Source organism: Trichosurus vulpecula, chromosome 1, assembly GCF_011100635.1.
Source record: "Trichosurus vulpecula isolate mTriVul1 chromosome 1, mTriVul1.pri, whole genome shotgun sequence".
In the NCBI taxonomy this organism is placed as follows: Eukaryota; Metazoa; Chordata; class Mammalia; order Diprotodontia; family Phalangeridae; genus Trichosurus; species Trichosurus vulpecula.
Genome location: NC_050573.1, coordinates 406,529,546 through 406,548,944, shown reverse-complemented (window position 1 = coordinate 406,548,944; position 19,399 = coordinate 406,529,546). Strand labels below are relative to the sequence as shown.

The 19,399-nt window shown below is 39.6% G+C and overlaps 1 protein-coding gene across 1 annotated transcript; it reads right to left on the bottom strand.

Moving 5' to 3' along the window:
* Window positions 1-8,903: 8,903 nt before the first annotated feature.
* On the bottom strand, window positions 8,904-18,735 carry CARD6 (caspase recruitment domain family member 6). Its single transcript, XM_036740816.1, has 3 exons — window positions 18,300-18,735; window positions 16,484-17,038; window positions 8,904-13,255 (listed from the first exon to the last, which is right to left on the bottom strand). The coding sequence occupies exons 1-3, from the start codon at window positions 18,580-18,582 to the stop codon at window positions 11,040-11,042; spliced, it is 3,054 nt and encodes a 1,017-aa protein (XP_036596711.1). The 5' UTR covers window positions 18,583-18,735; the 3' UTR covers window positions 8,904-11,039.
* Between the last annotated feature and the right edge of the window lie 664 nt (window positions 18,736-19,399).

Sequence of the window (19,399 nt, the reverse complement as noted above, 5' to 3'; positions counted from 1 at the left end):
GCCCTCCGCAGGCACTTCCACGTCCAGCTCCAATGACCACCCTACCCCTACCCCTCCCACCCCCCATGGAGGGAGCCGGGCCTAGGGCGAATCTGGAGCTGCAGCTGGTGCCGAGTCGGTGTCTCCAGAGGCACCCTCCTCCGTCTGGGCGACAAGGTGTAGCTGGTCGGGACTTCGGTCTTGCCCCAGCAGGGAGGGTGGGGGGCAGGGGGAGTGTGAGCCGCGGCTGCTGGACCCTGGGCCCTCCCCACCGATCTTTCTGTTGAACATATACCAGTGGAAGTCAAAGACAGAAGAAGGGCTTCGTACATGCAAAAAAAAAAAATTAATAACAGCACTTTTAGTGATAGCAAAGAACCTGAAAAAGGTTGGCTGAACGAACTCTGGTTAATTAACATAATGGAATGTTACTGTGCAATAAGAAATGACAAACGTATTCAGAGAATCATAGAAAGATCGATGTGAACTCCTGCAGAAGGAAAAGTACCAAGGGAACAACATACAGATGGATCCCAACAATAACACCAAGAGAACAGTTTGAACCCAACGATGTACATAGAACACTAAAAGACAGCTGAATTCTAAGTAGTTGTTAAAACAACTCTTCCTCTCAGAAAAGATAATGAAGCATCGGAGAGAGAGAACTGCCCCATGGATTTAGAGCTTCGTAGACATTGCTAGACACCGTAACTGTGTTGTCATATGTTTCTTAAATTTCTTTTTTTTTTTTTGCAGGGGGAAGGCAGGGCAATTGGTGTTAAGTGACTTGCCCGAGGTCACACAGCTAGTAATTGTGTCAAGTGTCTGAGGCCTGATTTTAACTCGGGTCCTCCTGACTCCAGAGCCGATGCTCTACTCATTGCACCACCTCGCTGCCCTGTTTCTTAACTTTCTACATTTGTTTCAAGAACAAAGTTTAATTCTCAGGTTGAAGGAAGCAGAGCAGAAAAATATCCAGAAATGATTTATATAAAAATGAAAAGGATAAATAAAACTTATTTTTAAAAAATTCTTAGATATTCTACTTTTACCTGTATATTTGCCATATTTTCCCCAATTTATTTTTTATTACTATTTTATTGTTTTCCTTTCTTCTATTTGTTTGACAACTAAAATGTATCTCCCTGTATATTTTAGAGAAATTTATTATACGATCATTCTCTATGTATTATTAAAGCTTTTTCTGTCTATACTTCATCCTGAATTTAATATGGTATATATTGTGAGGTTTGGATCTAAATTTTAAATAAAAAATACTTTATCCCTTTTTTTATTTTCCAGAGGTGTTTTAATAACTCATCTTTTACATATATTTAATTTCATGTCATGTTTCTCTTTATTTGTTTTGCCCAGTACCAATTACTTTTGATTAAAATGTCTTTGTAATAAAAATAAAAGAATCAAATGAGGGTTTTTTTCAAGCTGGGGAGAGATGGGTATGTTTGTACAAGTTCGGGGATGTCTTAACAGCAATGAACCAGCTGATAGGAAGACAATTAAAATAAATGATAGAGTACAGATGATGGGGGCAATTTGTTGGAGAAGACAGAATGGAATGAGGTTATTTGAACAACCAGAGGGATCATCTTTGGTAAGGAGTGAAGCCACTTCATCATGTGAAACAGGAATGAAGGAGAAAGTGGCAGAAGGCACCTGAGTAATAAGAGATGAGGAAGAGGGGGAAAGAGGGAGTTCATGGTGAACGACCTCAATTTTTTCTGTAAAATATGAGGCACAATTCTCAGCTGAGAGAGTAGGGAAAGGAAGAGCCATGGGAGGTTTGAGGAAGGGTAAAAAGGTTTAGAAGAACCACTGTGAAGAATGGGATAGTAAGTTAATAAACGAGGTACAATAGGATTGCCTAGCAGCAGTGAGGGCCCAGTTGAGATTATGTAAGAATAAATTTGTAGTGGACCCAGTGAGAACAGTTGTGTGATTTCTTCTCTTTTCATTCAATAGCATTTATATAGGAGCAAAGACAACAAGCAACGGAAGTGATTGAAGGCTGAGGCCTGGTTGGGTATAATCCACAATATGATGAAGGGGTTAGGGATTCAAGAGAGGAAGACAGTGCAAAGCTGATTAGTTTGCCAAGCAGTCAAGATGGGGAGACAAGAAGGGTTGACTAGTGAAGGGGAGATAGCCTGGGTGAAAATTGAGGGGTCAAGGGACTGGAGGTCACCATGCAGAAAAAGAGTAATCACATATAAGGGAAGACAGAAGGAGAGCTGAAAAGGCAATATAGATTATGGTCCAATAAGGGAATTTCCAAATTCTTGAACGTCGAGGTAATACATTTATGGAGATAACAAGATCAAGAGTGTTGCTTTCTGTGTATGTGTGTTGCTGAGGTAGGGTGGAGTAGCTCATGGGAAGTGAGTGGGTTAAGGAACTAAGTGGTTAGGGTATTTGAGAATCATTTTGTATGTTAATGTCCCCTAGTATGAGGACAGAAGTTGGGGAGGACAGAAAAATCATAAGCCAAGTATTGAACTCATTGAGGAAAAAAGGGGAGTGAACTGCGGGGCCATAGATAACAGCTAGCAGAATTTTGATTGGGTGGTAGATATGAATTGAATGAACCTCAAAGGAAAAGAGTAAGTTACTGGGTGATGGAGGAAGGGGGAGAACTTGAAAGTGGTAACTGGGAACAAGAAGTATTCTAACTCCCCTGTCTTGAACAATGAACCAAGAAGAATGAAGGAAGGTATGGACAGTAATGGAAAGGGTAACCAAGGAGGCTGAGAGTTCAGTAAGAGCTGGGATGGAATGAAAGGAGTAGGAAAAGAATAGATTTAAAATGAAGGGGATTTCGTTGCCTATGAAACAGACATTCCAGAGGACACAGAGGAAGGTTTGGAGTTAGAGGGTTGAGGAACTTTGGAGTCAGAGGGTTGAGGAACTTTGGAGTCAGAGGGTTGAAGGGGTTGAGAATAAGGAATCGGGTGGTAAGGAGTGTAGAATGGGGTTGGGATGATGATCTATGATGACAATCCAGTTGATGATTCAAGAGTTCAGAGACATTGGGATGTGAAGGGTATGTCCAGGTGTGAGAGTGTTCAACATTGACTGCAGAGTGCCACTTTTCTACCTTTGAATGACAGGAACAACAGGAGATTGGAGTCCTGATGTCGAAGGTAGAGTTGCTCTTCTTTGCACTGGAAGGTGTCCACATCCCAACTGGGAGATTGGGCTGACAACAACATATGGAAGATGCCTTGTGCTGGTATAGATGGAATTGGTTGCTTTGGAGCAGGTGAAAGATGCCTGACTTGGCCCCTAGCAACCTTTCTTCACAGGCGATCTGAGCCCAGCAGAAGATTAAAGTGAAGAGGCAGATAGGGGGCATTATGGATAGAACCTGGCCACACTCTGCCTACAGGTGAATCAATGCTTTTTTTTGGTGGGGCTACATTATAACATGAGAGGTTACATGAGAGAGGAGAGGAAAAAGGAGGATAGAGGTGTACGATGTGCCAGGGTAGAATCAATGACTCACAATGAGGGAAGGTGACTTCTGTGGTCTCAGAAACAGGGAAGTGGGTGAGAAGGAGAGGAGAATATTGAAAAGGGGAGAGAAAGGAAGGAAGCCATATTTGGAGGTAGGAGGGAGTTCCACTGGTGAATGCTACTGTGGATGAAGAGAAATGGTTGGTGAAGGGAGATGAGGATCTTATACTGCATATTGCCTGAGGGATTTGATATTTGAAAAGTCTACTTTTCAAATCTCTCCATTCACAGAACCACTAAGCAAGTTAAGGTCCTATACAATCACATTGGTCTTCTAATTAGTTTTCTTTCTTTCAATCTCTCCAATCAATATTCAACAGAATCAGGAAAATGATACTCCTGAAACATAGGTCTATGTTACTCCCTGTCTCAAGAATTTCCAATTGCTGCTAGGACAAAATACGAACTCTTCTATTTGACATTTAAAGCCTTTTACAATCTAATTCCAGTCTGCCTTTTCTCCTTCGTGCCTATGTCACACTCCAGTCAAACTGGTCTACCTTCTGCTCCTCATATCTGACCCTCCATATCCAGTCTTTATGTCTTTTCACAGGCCTAGAATGCACTCCCTCCTTACCTAGCCTCAAAGACTACCGAGATTCCTTCAAGTTTCACTTTAAGTGTCACCTCCTAAACCATGAATATGCTGATTTTTCTATCCCTGACCCACACCCTGCATCAGATGCTAGTGTCTTCCTCTCATCTCCCTCAAATTAATTTATATTTACTTTGTATGCATTGTATTTCCTTGTCTGTTATATGTTGTTTCATTCCAAAGGAATACAAGGTCCTGAAGATAAGGATTTTTTTATTTTAATCTTTTTGTTTCCCGCATGTAATTTCAGGCCCTGACACATGTTGGGTACTTAATGCTTGTTGAATGAATAAATATGGCTTAAGTTCCAATACAGTGCATTCTCTACCAATATAAATCAAACTTTTAATTAGGACAGAACAACAAAGTAGACAATTAATTAGAGGAAATCAAAGAGCAGAATCAATCTCTTTCCCCAATCCATACACAAAACAATATAATCTCCTACACAGTTATATACCAATAGAAGGAACATTCGCATTAACAGGGTTGATACACGGCAAAAACAACTCTGCTGATGCCATCTCTTAGCCTCACACCAGGCCTCCCTGATACTCTGCTCTGCCTCCACAGCTGCTATTTCTCTGTCTCAGAAACCTTCACTACCTGCTTCTCTGCAGAGTTGCCATAGCCACACACTAGAGTTATCATCTGCTTAAGGGATTTACTCCTCTTCAAAGTAGGCAAAGTAAGTTTCTTTTGTGAGGCTGGTTCAGCTCCAAAATTCCCAAAAGGTATTTAATACATTTTCAGCAATTTTACCAGTGAGGCCCATAGCCATGCCCAAAAACTATGCCACAAAGGGGGCCCCCTTAGTCAAGACCAGTCTTTAATCTCCAAAGGGAGTCCCTCAGGTTTTCCTGGAAGTTAGGTTAGTTAGGATAAAACGTTTGCTTTCAGCTCTCTTAAATAAAGGAGTTATTCCCTAATAGAACACAATCTCTGGGAGGGCAGGAACTGTTTTACTTTTGTCTTTCTTTTTCCATTACCTAACACTGTGACTGGCACATAAATGGCCCAGAACAAATGCTTGTTGATTGATACAGGCAAGCACTGAGCAACATTGGCAGGGATAGGAATGGAGCTGGAAACCTCTGCCCAGCATTTCTGCCCCTACAACAAAGTTCCTTTCTCCTATGCTCATAAAAAGAGGAGAACCCTAGGACAGAAGCAGTCATTAGGCTGTGATGATTCCACGCATATTCTTCTTCCTTTTCCCCTACTATCCCACTCTCTAAACATGAGTCCTCAGGCATCAATTTTTTATCTGGAGCCCGGCTCAAAACTTTGGCTCATGAACCTCTTATTTTTTCAAGAGAAGACACACTTTAGCCGACTTTTATCATTCCACAGAGTATAAGTGTCTCAGTACTCGAAGGGGAAAGAAATACTGGTGGAACAGAGTAGGACCTAGATTAAGTTATCTATCTATGCCTAGAGAGATAAAGAAATGAGGTGGAGCCAAAATGGCAGAATATGAGGAAGACATGTAGCCAAGTTATGGTAGATCACAAGGCATGGTATATAAATATGATTTTTTTTATAAACTATGGCACTGTAAGAAATGATGAAGGGGATGGAAAACTCATATGAACAAATGCAGAACAGAGTGGGGAAAAAACAGGATAACGATTTATATAATGACTACGAAATTATAAAAGTAAACAGCTTTGAAAGACTTAGGAACTCTGATTAGGGTATTTACCTGTCAGAGGACTCATATGAAACATGCTATCTACCCCTAACATGAAAATAAAAGATGCAGAGTGTAGAATGAGATGTGTGTGTGTTCTTATGGACATGGCAGGTAGGGAAATTTATTTTGCTTGACTGTGTTGACTCTAAAAACAAATGACCAAAAAGTCACAGAGATTATGCAACTGCTATTAACCCTGCAAATACCAAAGAGCTCACACAGGTTATCACGACCACAGGTAATTTTGAAAAATAAAATAAGAACAAAGAGCTAACAATGGTAATAAGCAAAAAGCTTTCCTTATTCCATTGGAGGAGGGAAACAAGACACATGTGTCACGGCCTCCTCTGATACCGAGGAGACCCACTCTAGTTTGGGCAAATCTCAGTACATATACCAGGGGTGGGGAACCTGCGGCCTTGAGACCATATATGGCCCTCAGCTGCGGCACTTTGAATCTAAACTTCATAGAGCCTTGTGAGAACGAAGTGAGCTGTAGCCCACACAATGATGGTTACAGCAACAATGAGACAAGTCTGATTCATAGCGTGGCTCCATGACCAGAACATGGGTACTGCAGCTGCTAATCCATGCCAGAGAACACCTGGTGCTGGTATGAAACAATTCTGGGATTTTGCTGCAGCTGAGTTAATCCAGAGGGTGAGCACAAACGACTGTTGTTATGCCAGGCTAAGGGCACAGCTTGCTTGCTGAGCCTAAGCTCTGGAAAACAGGGTGTCTCCTAACAGTAAAAAGAGAGCATGGGGATCCTGACAACTATATGTGTTAGTAACAGAGGTTTTGTTTTTCTTTCATAATTAATGGGGGCATAAAAGGAGAAAAGATAGATGTTTGTTGATTGAAAAAAATTAGTTTAAAAAGAGTTTAAAATGTTTTAAGTAAAGTAAAAAAGACAAAAAGAAACTGAATAGAAGAGAATGGAATTGTAAATGTATAAAGAATTAAAAGGGGACTGCTAAATTTAATCAGAAATTCAAATATAGCCAAAATAGGAAATGTTGGTTGAATAATCTATAGAAGACATTTGATTCCAATTGGTCAGTAAGTCCCTTCCTCATTATTGCCTTGTTAAGCTAGCTTTTTAGTTCTCAGTTTCCTTAGCACAGAGGTTCCCAAACTTATTTGGCCTACCACCCCCTTTTCAAGAAAAAAATTACTCAGCCCCACCTGCTCACCCCAAAAATCTTTTCTAACCCTTTAATGGTTTTTTAAACTTGTGTCATTTCAAAAAATACATAAATTACAATAATTTATTATAAGTGTGTGGGGTTTTCCTGCATTGAAATTTTGATGACACAATATTTTGTTTTGTAACCATAGAGTATCCATATTGTAAACAAGTCATTACATGCACATATTCCTGCTGATGCATGCTGGACTTCCCAACAATGCCTGCTCACCTGCCGTCACTCGCTTGTTAAGATCTGTCGGTGGACTTGACCACTGATTGGTTATAACTTGCATTTTGTGTGTTGATTGGGAAAATAATGTAATCACTATGACTTTAACTCTGTTACACAACAGATACAAGATGTACAAAGAGTTTTTCAAAATTTTCTTATCTTCTTTTATTTCCTTTTGCTTCCACCGCTCCCTTATTTTTATTCACCCCCCCCATCCCATTTTCAGTGCCCCCCAGGGGGTGGTATCACTCACTTTGGGAACCTCTGCTAGCATTAGACGGGATGGGCAAATTTAATAGATGATAATAAGGAAATGTTCCATTCTGAATCCTCAGGCTGAGTCCCTTACGCTACTAAAAATTATCTTCCCCCCAAGTATCGGCAAAAATAGAATCTTTTCAGCCTATAGGGAGCCAGGAGAGTTTAAGCGTGAGGGGGTACAAAATTTAGTCCTTTACTGTGTTTACATGAAGATAGAATGGATGTTAGCTTCAAAATTTATTTTATTCTTCCTTGTATAAAATACAGACCTAGGGTATCCAAAATAATGGTTGGGGTAGTAGAAAACAGTAACTCATTGAGCGGACTCAGAGTTAAGCAGGTGCCTGGCAATCGAAAAAGACATAATAGCGCTTCAAAGAATACCCTGATGAGAGCTCCTAAGCCTTTCAAAGCTGTTTATTTTTACAATATTGTGATTTTTTCTCACTCCACTCTGCATCCGTTCATACAAGTCTTCCCAGGTTTCTCCAAGACCATCCCCTTCAGCATTTATATCAATACTATAACTGATCGGCTAGATCTAGACAAATTAAATACTTTATCCTCTCTGAGCAGAAACAAAGGATAGAGTCATAGAAATGGAATTACAGCTTCTAATAATCCCATCTAAGACTTAGATGAAACAACCTTTTAGGTTACAAATACAAAATTAAAAATAACCCAAGGGACAATGGAACAACACTGGTGGGTAAAGGTATACTGCAGGAGGTTACCAAAAATTTAGTTCAATTCAATGACCTGTATGAAGTACCTACTATGTGCCAGATACTACGCTAAGCATTTGGAGAGAGAAAAAGAAAAAAAGACCGTCCCTGCCCTTCAGTAATTTGAAATCCCACGGGAGAAGACAACACACAAAAGAACGCTGAAAAGAAAGGAGAAGGAGCCATCAGAGGGTACCCTGTATGGGGGCATGATGTTCCACAGAACCAAAACCAAGCTTATAGAAAATAGAGAGTTAAGAAGTAATGTGAAATAAGTGGATGACTAGCAAATAAGAGGAGTCACTCATATAGTCATAATGAAACAACTGACGGACAGCTGAGTAGTGCATTTGTTAACCCCTAGAAATTTAAAACAATTAAAGGAAAGTCTATAGCAGAAGTGTTAAATGCCAGGCCTTCTAGCAAAATCAGAGGCAGGCCTGAACTTTAAAATGTCATTGGGGAATGTTTAACAAACTAAATAAAAATGAAATAAATGTCAATTTTTGGTTTCCAAATCAATATGCAGCCTGCAGGAGTCCACTTCTATTTGAATTTGACACCACTAGTTTACATTATGTTGGGTGAATCATCTATGAAGGATTTGCAGAAGACACCATTAAGAACCATAAAGAATGAGAAGACTGAAAGGGATTTGATTTAGGCAATATCAAAACTGATGAAATCATGGGTCCAATATTTATTTATTTGCTGAAGTTTTTCCAGTTATGTATTAATGATTATATCTTGTCTTCTGTCTAATGACATACAGATGGAAATTTATAGGCAAACATTGATAACAGATACAATTTACCAAATATTGAAATACTAAATGTTAAAATTCTTTATCCTTCCATGTACTCTGCCTCATTCCTCCTAACCATATTTTTCATCTTTATATGTTTCATGTTTCTACCCCCTCCCCCATTTTCCCAGTCCACCACTAGCTTCACTTTACTCTCTTCACAGTCCTGACTCATTGGTTCTTCAGTTCAACTATTCACTACCTTCTCCTTTTGAATCCTCTGTCCCCTTGTGTTATCATCCTTCCCAGCTTACCAACCCCCAACCAATGGTCACCCCCATTCTCTGCCTTCTCTACTCCTGGTTCTTCCTTCTGGAAGAAGTCACAGAACCACATAATCTTGGATTCACTACAAAACTATGTATTCTAATCCCATCTGGATTGTAATCTTCTTATTCTTCCCTGATTGACCTTCTTTAAAAAAAAAACTCATTAGTTTTGTTTTTGTATCACCTTTATTTCTTCCCCTCGCCAGTGATCTCTCTCTAGTATAATGGAAGGAAATGGTCCAGACAATCCTGATCAACTGATTCTCACCAAACCACTTGTAATAAGGAATCAGAATGAAAGGGTTTGAGGCTGGGAAGTGGTTCAGTAAAATTAACCAACTCATCAACAAAGTTGTTAACAATGAGTCTGACAAAACATCCAATGTTTCATGTCCACAGTCCCCCACCTCTGCAAAGAAAGGAGGGAAGTGCATTTTTTTTCATCTTTTCTTCAGGGTCAAGCTTGTTTATTATATTACACAGTGCTTAGTTTCAGTTTTCATTGGGTATGTTGTTTTTCTGGTCCTGCTTTCACATTCATATTCATCCTCATTGACTTTCTATCACCGTATGATGGCCTAAAATGATGTACTAACTCTTCTTTTCTCAATCCCCCTACTCTACCACTGCCTTCTCAGCCATCCAAAATGAACTCACTTTTTCCATACCCTAAAACCTCTATTTTCTCCTATTCTTTAACCCTTTTTCCCATTCTCTGGGGATGCCCTTCTTACCCAGGATAACCCTTCTACTTATGCTCATAATCCTATCCCTGCTCTCTCTCATCTTCAATCTTATTTTCCAGTTCCTTCTACACTAATAGCAAATATGCCTGCATCTCCTTCATCCTTAAAAGACTTTTTCTTGACTCAGCCTTCCCTTCAAGCTATCATCCCATATCTTCCCTTCCTTTAACAATCAAATGACTAGAAATCAATCAATCAACAAGCAAATTCAGCACCAACTAGGTGCCAGGCACTGTGCTGGGCACTGGAGAACTATGTACACAGAATGAAACCAATATCCCCAGAGCCCAGCACAGGGCTCTGAAGACAGTAGTCATTTTAACAAATATTTGTGGAATGGAATGGAAGAGAACTGTTTCTGTTTCCAAACCTTGTGGGATCCTTCCTATTAACACAGAGCCTATCGGGGAACACCTACCCTATCTGACTAAGATGGTGAGGTTGCAATGCCAGGAATGCCTTTATTCTGGAGAAGATGGAGAAAAACGGGACCCTTAAATCCAGGCTCCTCAACCTCACCAGCCCAACAATTAACTTAAAGCCAGATTATAGAGGGCTTTGGGAATTTTCATTTATTCTATAGGCAAGAGGAAGCTATTTAAGGTTCTCTAGCAACAGGGTAACACAATCAAGTAGCATGTCAGATAAATTAATCTGGCAAATGAGTGGTTATGTGGAATACATAGTAATAGTTAAGGAGACTTTGTTTATAAAAAGAATAATAATTGCTAGCACTCACATGTATTTTAAGGTTTGCAAAGACCTTTACAAATAGCATCACACTTTATCCCCCCGATAACCCTGGGAGGTAACTTCTAGTATTAACCCCATTTTACAAATGAGAAAACTGAGGCAGACAGAGATTAAGTCTGGGGTCTCACAGAAAGTAAACATCTGAAGCAAGATCTGAACTCAGGTTTTCCTGACTTTAGATCCAGCATTCAATCCACTGCACCACTTAGCTGCCTCTTGATAATTAGACTCACTGGGCTGTAGAATAAGCATTTATTACTTTCCTCTCCTCTTAGCTCCTCCTGTGGAGCTGGATGGCTTTTTTTGAGGAGGCTTGGACTGGGACTTGGGTGAGGGTTTACTACTATAATTGGACGAGCGTTCTGTTTTGGAAGCAGGTTTTGTGCTCTGACCCTGGTGCTGTTTATGTGCTCCCGGCCAACAGGAAGCTCCTATGGGCCCCCTAGTTGTTCCGGCAGGTTGAGGTTGCTGGGTCCTGGAGCTTCCTATATGACAGGACGATTTTGTTGACGGCTCAGCTACTCCTGAGGGCTGAGATCTCAGGGTCCCAGATGTTCTTCTTAGCTTTGATACCTGTGATTGGGAGGTTGGCCTTCTAGATGTTTCTGTAGACTGTGCTTCTGTAGACTGGTATTGTCCTGAACTTGATGCTTGTCTCATAGGTCTCCTGGTCACTCCTACATGTTGGAATCCTGGGTTCCGGAACCACCCTAAATGGAAATTTGGTCTAATAGGTTGAATAGATGTTCCTGATGGCTGTGGTCCTAGGGTTTGCAAATGACCTGCCTGGTAGGTGAATCTACTGGCTTTTAAATTTTTTGATTGAAATCCATGGTATGGGACCTGTACAGTTTGAAAATTGGGTCTGGGTGGTCTTACGAAATGATGTACTAGGGGAGATCTAGAGGATTTCACTAATGTTTCAGCTTGATTAATTCTCTGGGGTATGCAAGCCCCTCTACCAGGACTTCTGCCTCGTATATTGGCCCTTCTATTGTGAAAGGCCAGAGGGCCTAACCATCTGGGCCTAACCCCTGACCACGCATTGCAGCCCATGGCCCAGTAGGGTCTTGGAGGAGCCCAGTAAAGATTGCTCTTAATTACAGTCACTGGGTGCCTCCAAGCCCATGGGCCAGAGGCAAATGATGTAGTATGGTAGAAAGCATGAGGTTGGGGATGGACTCCCCTAAAAATCCTAGCCTGTCTTGTAGGCATTTGACACTGGCTTCCTGATACATTTGTGGACTGAGTATGGCTCTGGGGTACCCCATCCTCACCTGCCTCAGCTGTGGCTTCACTAAGGGTTCCTTGGACACCTTGGGCTTTCTCACAGTCCTGATCCACCTGGATCCCCAACTCTCTGGCCAATGATGCCATATCTTCCACTGACACATGTATGAGAGGAGAGCGCATTACCTCCTTCAGGGCTTTTTGGAGACCCTCTGCATACGTTCCTCTGTTCTCCATATCACTTTCCTCTAGAAGCAGCAGTTGTGATGGCTTCAGCTTCAGAACTCTCTGGAACAATTGGGCTTCCTCACTCTCCCTAGACTGGGGACTGAGAATGAAGTAGCATCTTTCCTTAGCAGATTCTCCTAGAAATGCCAGGAGGTCCCATTCCCTCTCACCTGGACAATCAGTGAAAATGAACATAGCTGAGGAGACTTCCATTAAAAAGCCAAACTGTGTCCAGAAGCACTCCAGATCTCCCCTAAGGTTAGCCACAGCCACAGGCTCTTGGAAAAAGTCAGGATTTTCCTTTCCGGTGCCACTATTAGGGAAACACCAAGTAATCTCAACCAAGCCATCAGAGATTTGCCGAGGAAGTAATGAGGCATGGGAGTCTCGATGGAGAAAGATGTGGGGAGGCTGCTTTTGGGGAGGGCTGAGCACTGCATTAAGGATCCTGGATTTAGATAAACCACAGCACCCCAATCGAACAAAAGAGATAAGTGGCATTTTCATAAACACTAAGGACTTTACACCAACCTGAGCAGCATTTCCTAGGGAATGTATTGAGTCCTTTGGCACAATGTTCTTCATGGCCTCCAGCATCAAAATGCACTTATTGTTCTCTGCATCTGGTAGCAGCAGGGGAAGAGCAAAGTGGCACTTAAACATGTTCCCCAAGACCTCCTGCTGCAAAGAGTTGTCGGAACAAAGCATGACGGCACAAAGGACATCAAGGGGGTTAATGGTGTCCTTGTCTCTAAGACCCATATTTTCAACCTTAGTGATCAGTTCCTCTTTGCCATCCTCATCTGTGACCCTCTGGCTGAGGACTGTGTCTCTGGCAGTTATATCCAAGGACCGAATTTTTACTAGGAAATTCCATGATAAGTCAGCTGATGTCTGAGGGATCCAATGACATCCATGGTCCAATTGGAACTGATGAACAAAACTTGGTAGAAGCTTTCTATTCCTGTCCATTTCCAAACATGACAGGATTTCTTTAAATGTTTTTCTTCTCTCTAAAGAAACAGAGGAAACACAGTAAATGGTAAAATGGTCATTAAAAACAAAGTTAACTTTATTGACTAATTCTTTATGGCATTTATCTGTTGCTTAGGGAGAATGTAAATCTAACTTCCAACCAACAAGCTTCTCCCTATTTAGTTTGTAAGAAGACAGCTCCATTTAGTATCCTACCTACTTAAAAGTAGGATACTTTTAAGGACTTAAAAGGATATCTAACCTTTGTTAGATAAGAACACTTCTTGAATCAATCAATCAATCAATCAAAACCAAAAAAAACTATTGTGAGAAACGTGCTTACCCTCTAATTAATTTGTACAAAAGGGATTCTAAGGGTCTAGAAGCGAGAGGAAAGGATGGGGTCAGAGAGAGATAAGCCAAGAACTGTCAGCCTCAGGGCAATCATCAACAGGAAAAAAGAGAAAGTAGGACTGAAAGATGGCAGAAAAGGGAGATATAAAGGACAGCCATTAATTCAATATAAATATATATATATATATATGTATATATATATATATACATATATATATATATATATATATATATATATATATATATATATATATATATATATATCTCAGGGGAGACCTGAACTAGTGCTTCCAGTATACCCATCTACTTGAGAACTGAGGGGAAGTCCCAAAAAAAGGTACGCTCTTTCCTCAACTTCCTTAACCAGTGCCAATCCATCCACAGACACTACACTATAATCTATTTCATTACACAAACATTTTCAATAACCTGAACTCATCCACAAAATGGCCAGAGATACCAAGAGATAGATTCATACTGGCAAAGATGACATACAAAAAAAGAAAAAGGACTGTGGAAAATCAGCTGATGCACTGTTGGTAAGTCTATGAAAGGGTACAACCATTCTAGAAAGCAATTTAGAATCATACACAAAAAGTTGCTAATAGTGCATGCCCTTTCGCCCAGCTATACCACATCAAGGCCTATATTCAAAAGAGATCAAAGAAAGAGGAAAAGTGGTAGGAAAAAAATGAAACTAAGGGACATACCCATCAATTGGGGAATGGATGTATGAATTGTGATTTATGAATGTGATGGAATATTATTATACTGTAAGAAAAGAGGAAATGGACTATTTCAAAGAGACATTGTAAGACTTATAAGCTGGCAAGTGAAATAAGTAGAACCAGAAGAACAACTTATACTCTAATATCAATATTAATATCAATAAAAGGAACACTTTTGATGATTTTTATAAACTAATGAAGAATGAAATAAGCAGAACCAAGAGAACAATGTTGTACAATAATAGCAACATAATAAAGACAAGCAACTTTGAAGGCTGTAAGAATAATGCAATGATCATCAATGATTCCCAAGGACCAATGATGAAGCATGCTACCCATCTCCTGACAGAGAGGTGAAGAATCCAGGGAGCAGAACAATACTTTTTAATATTTTATTGGTATATGGTAATATTTTGGATAATATTTAAAATCTTTTTAAACATGCCTAATGCAGAAACTGTTTTTCTTGACTATGCATATCTAATACAAGGAATTGATTTTTCTTTTTCAATGAGGTAGGGGGTGAGGAGAGTAAATAGATTTCTGTTCATTGGACAAAAAAAACTTTTTAAAATTTTTTATAAATAAATTTAGGCAGAGACCCTACCCTCCACCTAAATGTTAGAAATTTTCCTAAATCAGGGCTCAGAACAATTGCAATTGAACTCATAATGTTTTATCTAAAATAAAGTCCCTATGGCCATAGAAGAAACCATATTGACCCTAAGCTTAAAATGAACTGCTTGTTGTAGCAAGGTCATTTCTTAAGAACAAAATCTTTTCTTAAAATGTTAATACTTGCCTCTGACTTCATCTAAACTCCAACAGTCAACTTCCAATGTATTCCCTAGCTATTTCTCTTGGAAACAGTGACTGATGTCACAGTGGTGAACTTAATGGGAAGTTGGGAAAATAAGGTTCAAATCAACTTTATGTGTTCAGTGCTGGGAAAAGAATTGTCCTTTTCCTACACAAGAACTAGATGGGTTATGAGGTCTTCTATAAAGAGGACTGCCTTCTCAGATCTGAAAGGGCCTGTATGATAAAAGGGAATGTGTTCAGTAGAGGTCACCTTTCCCTTCAATGTCCCCCAAACTTACAAAAGCCATTTATATTTCTCCCTACTCCAATGTAGTATTTGACAATTGACCCTTCAATTAAGTCACGCATTCAACAAGTATTTATTAAGTGCCTACTATGTGCAGGGTGCCTTGCTAAGCACTGGGGATACAAAAATACAAATGAAACAGTCTGTTATATCAAGGAACTGGTATTCAGATGAATGTCTGCATAAAGCTGACAGAAATTACTGAGGAAGGCAGGGTCTAGCTCCTCCTGCCATTACTGTACCACACTTAAAAGTACACAGCATCTATTACACTGTCCTGACTATTAAAAGGGGAAAATTTGGTTAAAAAAATACATAAAAGGATATGAGCACTTCAAGATATTATTATCCTTATTGATACCAAGCCTAGAAGCAATATTTCTAAAGTGTACCCACTTGCCCCAATAATCAATAGTTGTTCTCATTTTAAACATCAGGCCTCTAATCTCCCAACCTTTTCATGCATCAAAATCCCCAAGTCTAAACTGAATAGGGTATGCTTTCTCTGAAGAATGAAACATAACACCCAAATTGAAAAGTTAATAATTTATAATGTGATGTAGTAGATAGAGAGTTCAGAGACGAAGTCTCACCTCTGACAGTGTTTCGCGTGACCTGGCAAATCATCAAATCTCTCAGTACTCAAAGCCTGAACACCAATGTGAAGAGTAGGTAGTGACCTGTATTGGGAGAAGATGTTTCCTCATCTAGGAGCTCCTCTATCAATGTAATTACAGGTCTAGTTCCTATTCCTAAATTATAACGTGTGGTGGAAGGTGACATATGATCCCATCCTGTCTTGCCAACCAGCACTTGGCTATAATCTGACCACTGCTATTCAAAAGCTGCAGTTTTTGCCACTTTCCACCATCCCCTTGCTCTAGTCCAGGTACTCCTTTCCTGCAATCCCTACCTCTGATGAAAGGACATGGACCCAGGGGAGGGTTGAAAGGGGTGCTAAGAGTCTGCTATTCTCTGTTCCCTGACTGACTCATGGCAACACCAAAATTCTATTATTGTTTGTCTTAAATGTTATAGAATTGTGTGTGTGCCTGGAGCTAATTTTATTCCCTTACCTTCTAACTCTGCTGCCTCCTCCTCCTCCAGGGACACTTGAGTCTCTAAATTCTCATAGTTCTGTTCATCGTCCAAATACCCAGTCATGTCATTTTCCCCACAGTACTCGGTGTACTCCAGATCCACACTGGCTTCCTCTTCCTCTGCTGATTCTGGATCTTCAAAATATGCCACAGGTTCTAGATAATCCCTTTCTCCTAAGTATAAATCAGTATCTGGACTCTCACTTTCCCATTCTTCCCCTAAGTACACAACAACTTCTGGATTTTCATAGGCCTCTTCATCCTCTGAATACACTGTGTCTTCCAGTTCATCTTCTTCCTCTTCCTCTTCCTCCTTCCTGGAGGACAAAATGACTGCTAAATTACTAACTCCCTTGTTCCCCAAAGGCCCAGTAGTTTTTAGATCTTGGCTCTTCTCTTCCAAAGACATAAGGACATCAGTGTTTTTGAACTGTTTCTTTTCAGAGAATAGGGTAACTTCTGAATTCTTGTTCTCTTCTATGAATAGAGGAGCTTCAGCTTTCTCATGTCCTTTCTCTTGTTTAACAAATTCTGGAAAATAAAATGGATTTTTCTCTCAAATTGAAAAAATGAATCTGCCACTAGAGAACAGAACCAGGAAGCCTCAATCACTCAGGTAGGCCTTGTTCTTAAGCCAAAAATTTCTTTCTCTCACCCAAGGAAACCAGATCAGATTTACTGGACTCCTTCAAAGATTGCAATCTTTAAAGGGCCTAGAGTTAATTAGAAATCTTGACCATATGGAGGTCCCTGAAATCAATTCAATTTCTCTGGACCAAAGGCACCAGGAACAGCCCAGAGTTGATCCAAGTTTAGAAATCTCAAAATGAAATGGCGAATCTCAAAAATATATAAAGTCTGCATTCCTGTGGCTGTCATAGAATCTGAAAAATAGAAGGGAACTTCAGAAGTCATCTCTCTAGCTCTACACCTGTTTTCTCCAAAGCCTTCATTTAAAGAATGTCTGCTATATTTTTAAAGGTCACTAGGAATAGAGATTCTACTATCTATTGGCAACCTAGAGAAATATTAAACAATTTTTATCAGGGGAAATATCTACCAACCCCCTCCCCCACTGCAAGTTAATTCGTCCTCTGGAGAAAGAAAAAAGAATTTTTATTTGCGTATCCTTAGGAAACTGAGAGCAAAAAGGAACTGTTTGTATTTTTTTAGGAAACTGGACTTAGACTAATAATCACAAAACTTATTCTTCAAATGTAAATATGTAAATGGCTAGTATATATAGCTAGCACAGTGTATGAAAAGATACATTTTTTTTTCCTGTGAAAAATTAACTGATCCTTATAACAATTAAACTCCTAACCTTGAAAGTATTACTAACATGCTCTAATCAACTGATCTTAGTGTTGGAAATTTCCCAAATTCCCATAATAAAAAAAATCTATATTCTAACATAAATATAAATGTACACAATCAATGTTGTCCACCAATCAGAATTTTGGCGTAGAATATGTGTGTGATAAGTTTACCATGCTCTACATTTTAACTCATTAAAATTAAGACTTTAGGAACCCTGTTTATATTGAAGTTGTATGCCACTTTTCATCCATGCCACTGAAACTGATCTATAGAGAAATAGTAAAAGTTCTTAGGGAGGTAAAGTGTACAGCTCATTCAACATAAACTTAGAAAACATGAACTCCTCTGAACCTATCAAAATGAAATTTATCTGGAGGAAAGAAAGAGGAAAAATGTAAAAGCAAACCATTTAAAATGCATTATTTCTTCAGAAAATCTGGCTAAAAAAATAAAAAGGAAAATCTCTACTCACCCGGGACAGAACACCAACTGGTTGCTGAGTCCGGAAAAGCACTATGTAAACATTCAAGGAACTGCTGACAGCTTCTCTCTCCCTTCTTCTGTATCAGAATTAACATCTTCCTACTTTTCTTCAGTGGATCTGTGACAGTTTCCAAGACCTCATACTCCTCTTCGGAAATTAGGCTCCGAGAAGTTAATGTATCTAACAAAGAATCAAGATCTTGCTGCAGAATTTTAACTAGCATTTGTCTTTCCTTTTCAATGATTGCAGAAGCCATAATCGGAGTAGCCATTGTTCCTCTTTTCACTTGACCTGGAAACAGATTGTGAAAGTAGTTCTGGAGCAGTCATCTGAAATGAGGCAGTCTGGCTTTTAATAGATCCAGACAGTTGACAGTCATTTACCCATTACATTAAAATCTACCAGTTTTCCCAACATACATTCACTCTATTTTCTGCCCTTAACTATGTATGTTACATATCTCTTGCTCTTAACACCTGTGTATTTCTATGCACAGTACCTCCACTTTTTCAACACCCACCAAATCCTTCAAAAAAAAGTAATAAACAGTAATTGACACATGTATATAGTACTTTGAAATTTTCAAAGTACTTTGCAAATATTACTTCTTTCCATTCTCACAGCAATCCTACAAAGCAGGAACTCTCTTTGGAGGACAGAAACCAGATTGCCAGGGTTAAGAAATCAACTAGTTGCCAGTGAGTCTGCAAAGTCAGGAAGTGCTGAATGTAAGCTCTTGCAGAATGTAAACACCTTAAAGGGGAAGTGTTTCATTTTTGTCTTTTCATCCAGGTCACCTTGCGTATAATAAACGAATAATAAATGCAGAATCATGTTGAATCTGAGTGTAGCAAATCCATTCACAGAGCTATTAGGGCAGAGGTGTTATACATGCCAGCCAGTAAGACACCAGAACGAGGTTGAAATGTAACTGGAAAATATTTAACAAAATAAGCAAAAATACAATAAAACACAGACAATGGAAATGTATGGTTTTCTAAGTCAATATGTAGCCAGAAGGGAGACTTAAATTTGAGTCTGACACCATCTCAATGCCCATTTCCTCAGCAGAAAAATGGTGGCTTTTT

Excerpts from the sequence above, each read along its gene's own strand:
- CARD6 (XM_036740816.1), bottom strand. The coding sequence starts at position 18,582 with ATGGCTACTCCGATTATGGCTTCTGCAATCATTGAAAAGGAAAGACAA. Across the intron at positions 17,039-18,299 it reads CAGTTGGTGTTCTGTCCCGG|AATTTGTTAAACAAGAGAAA; the intron begins GTGAGTAGAGAT and ends TTTATTTTCCAG. Across the intron at positions 13,256-16,483 it reads GGAGGCAGCAGAGTTAGAAG|AGAGAAGAAAAACATTTAAA; the intron begins GTAAGGGAATAA and ends CTGTTTCTTTAG.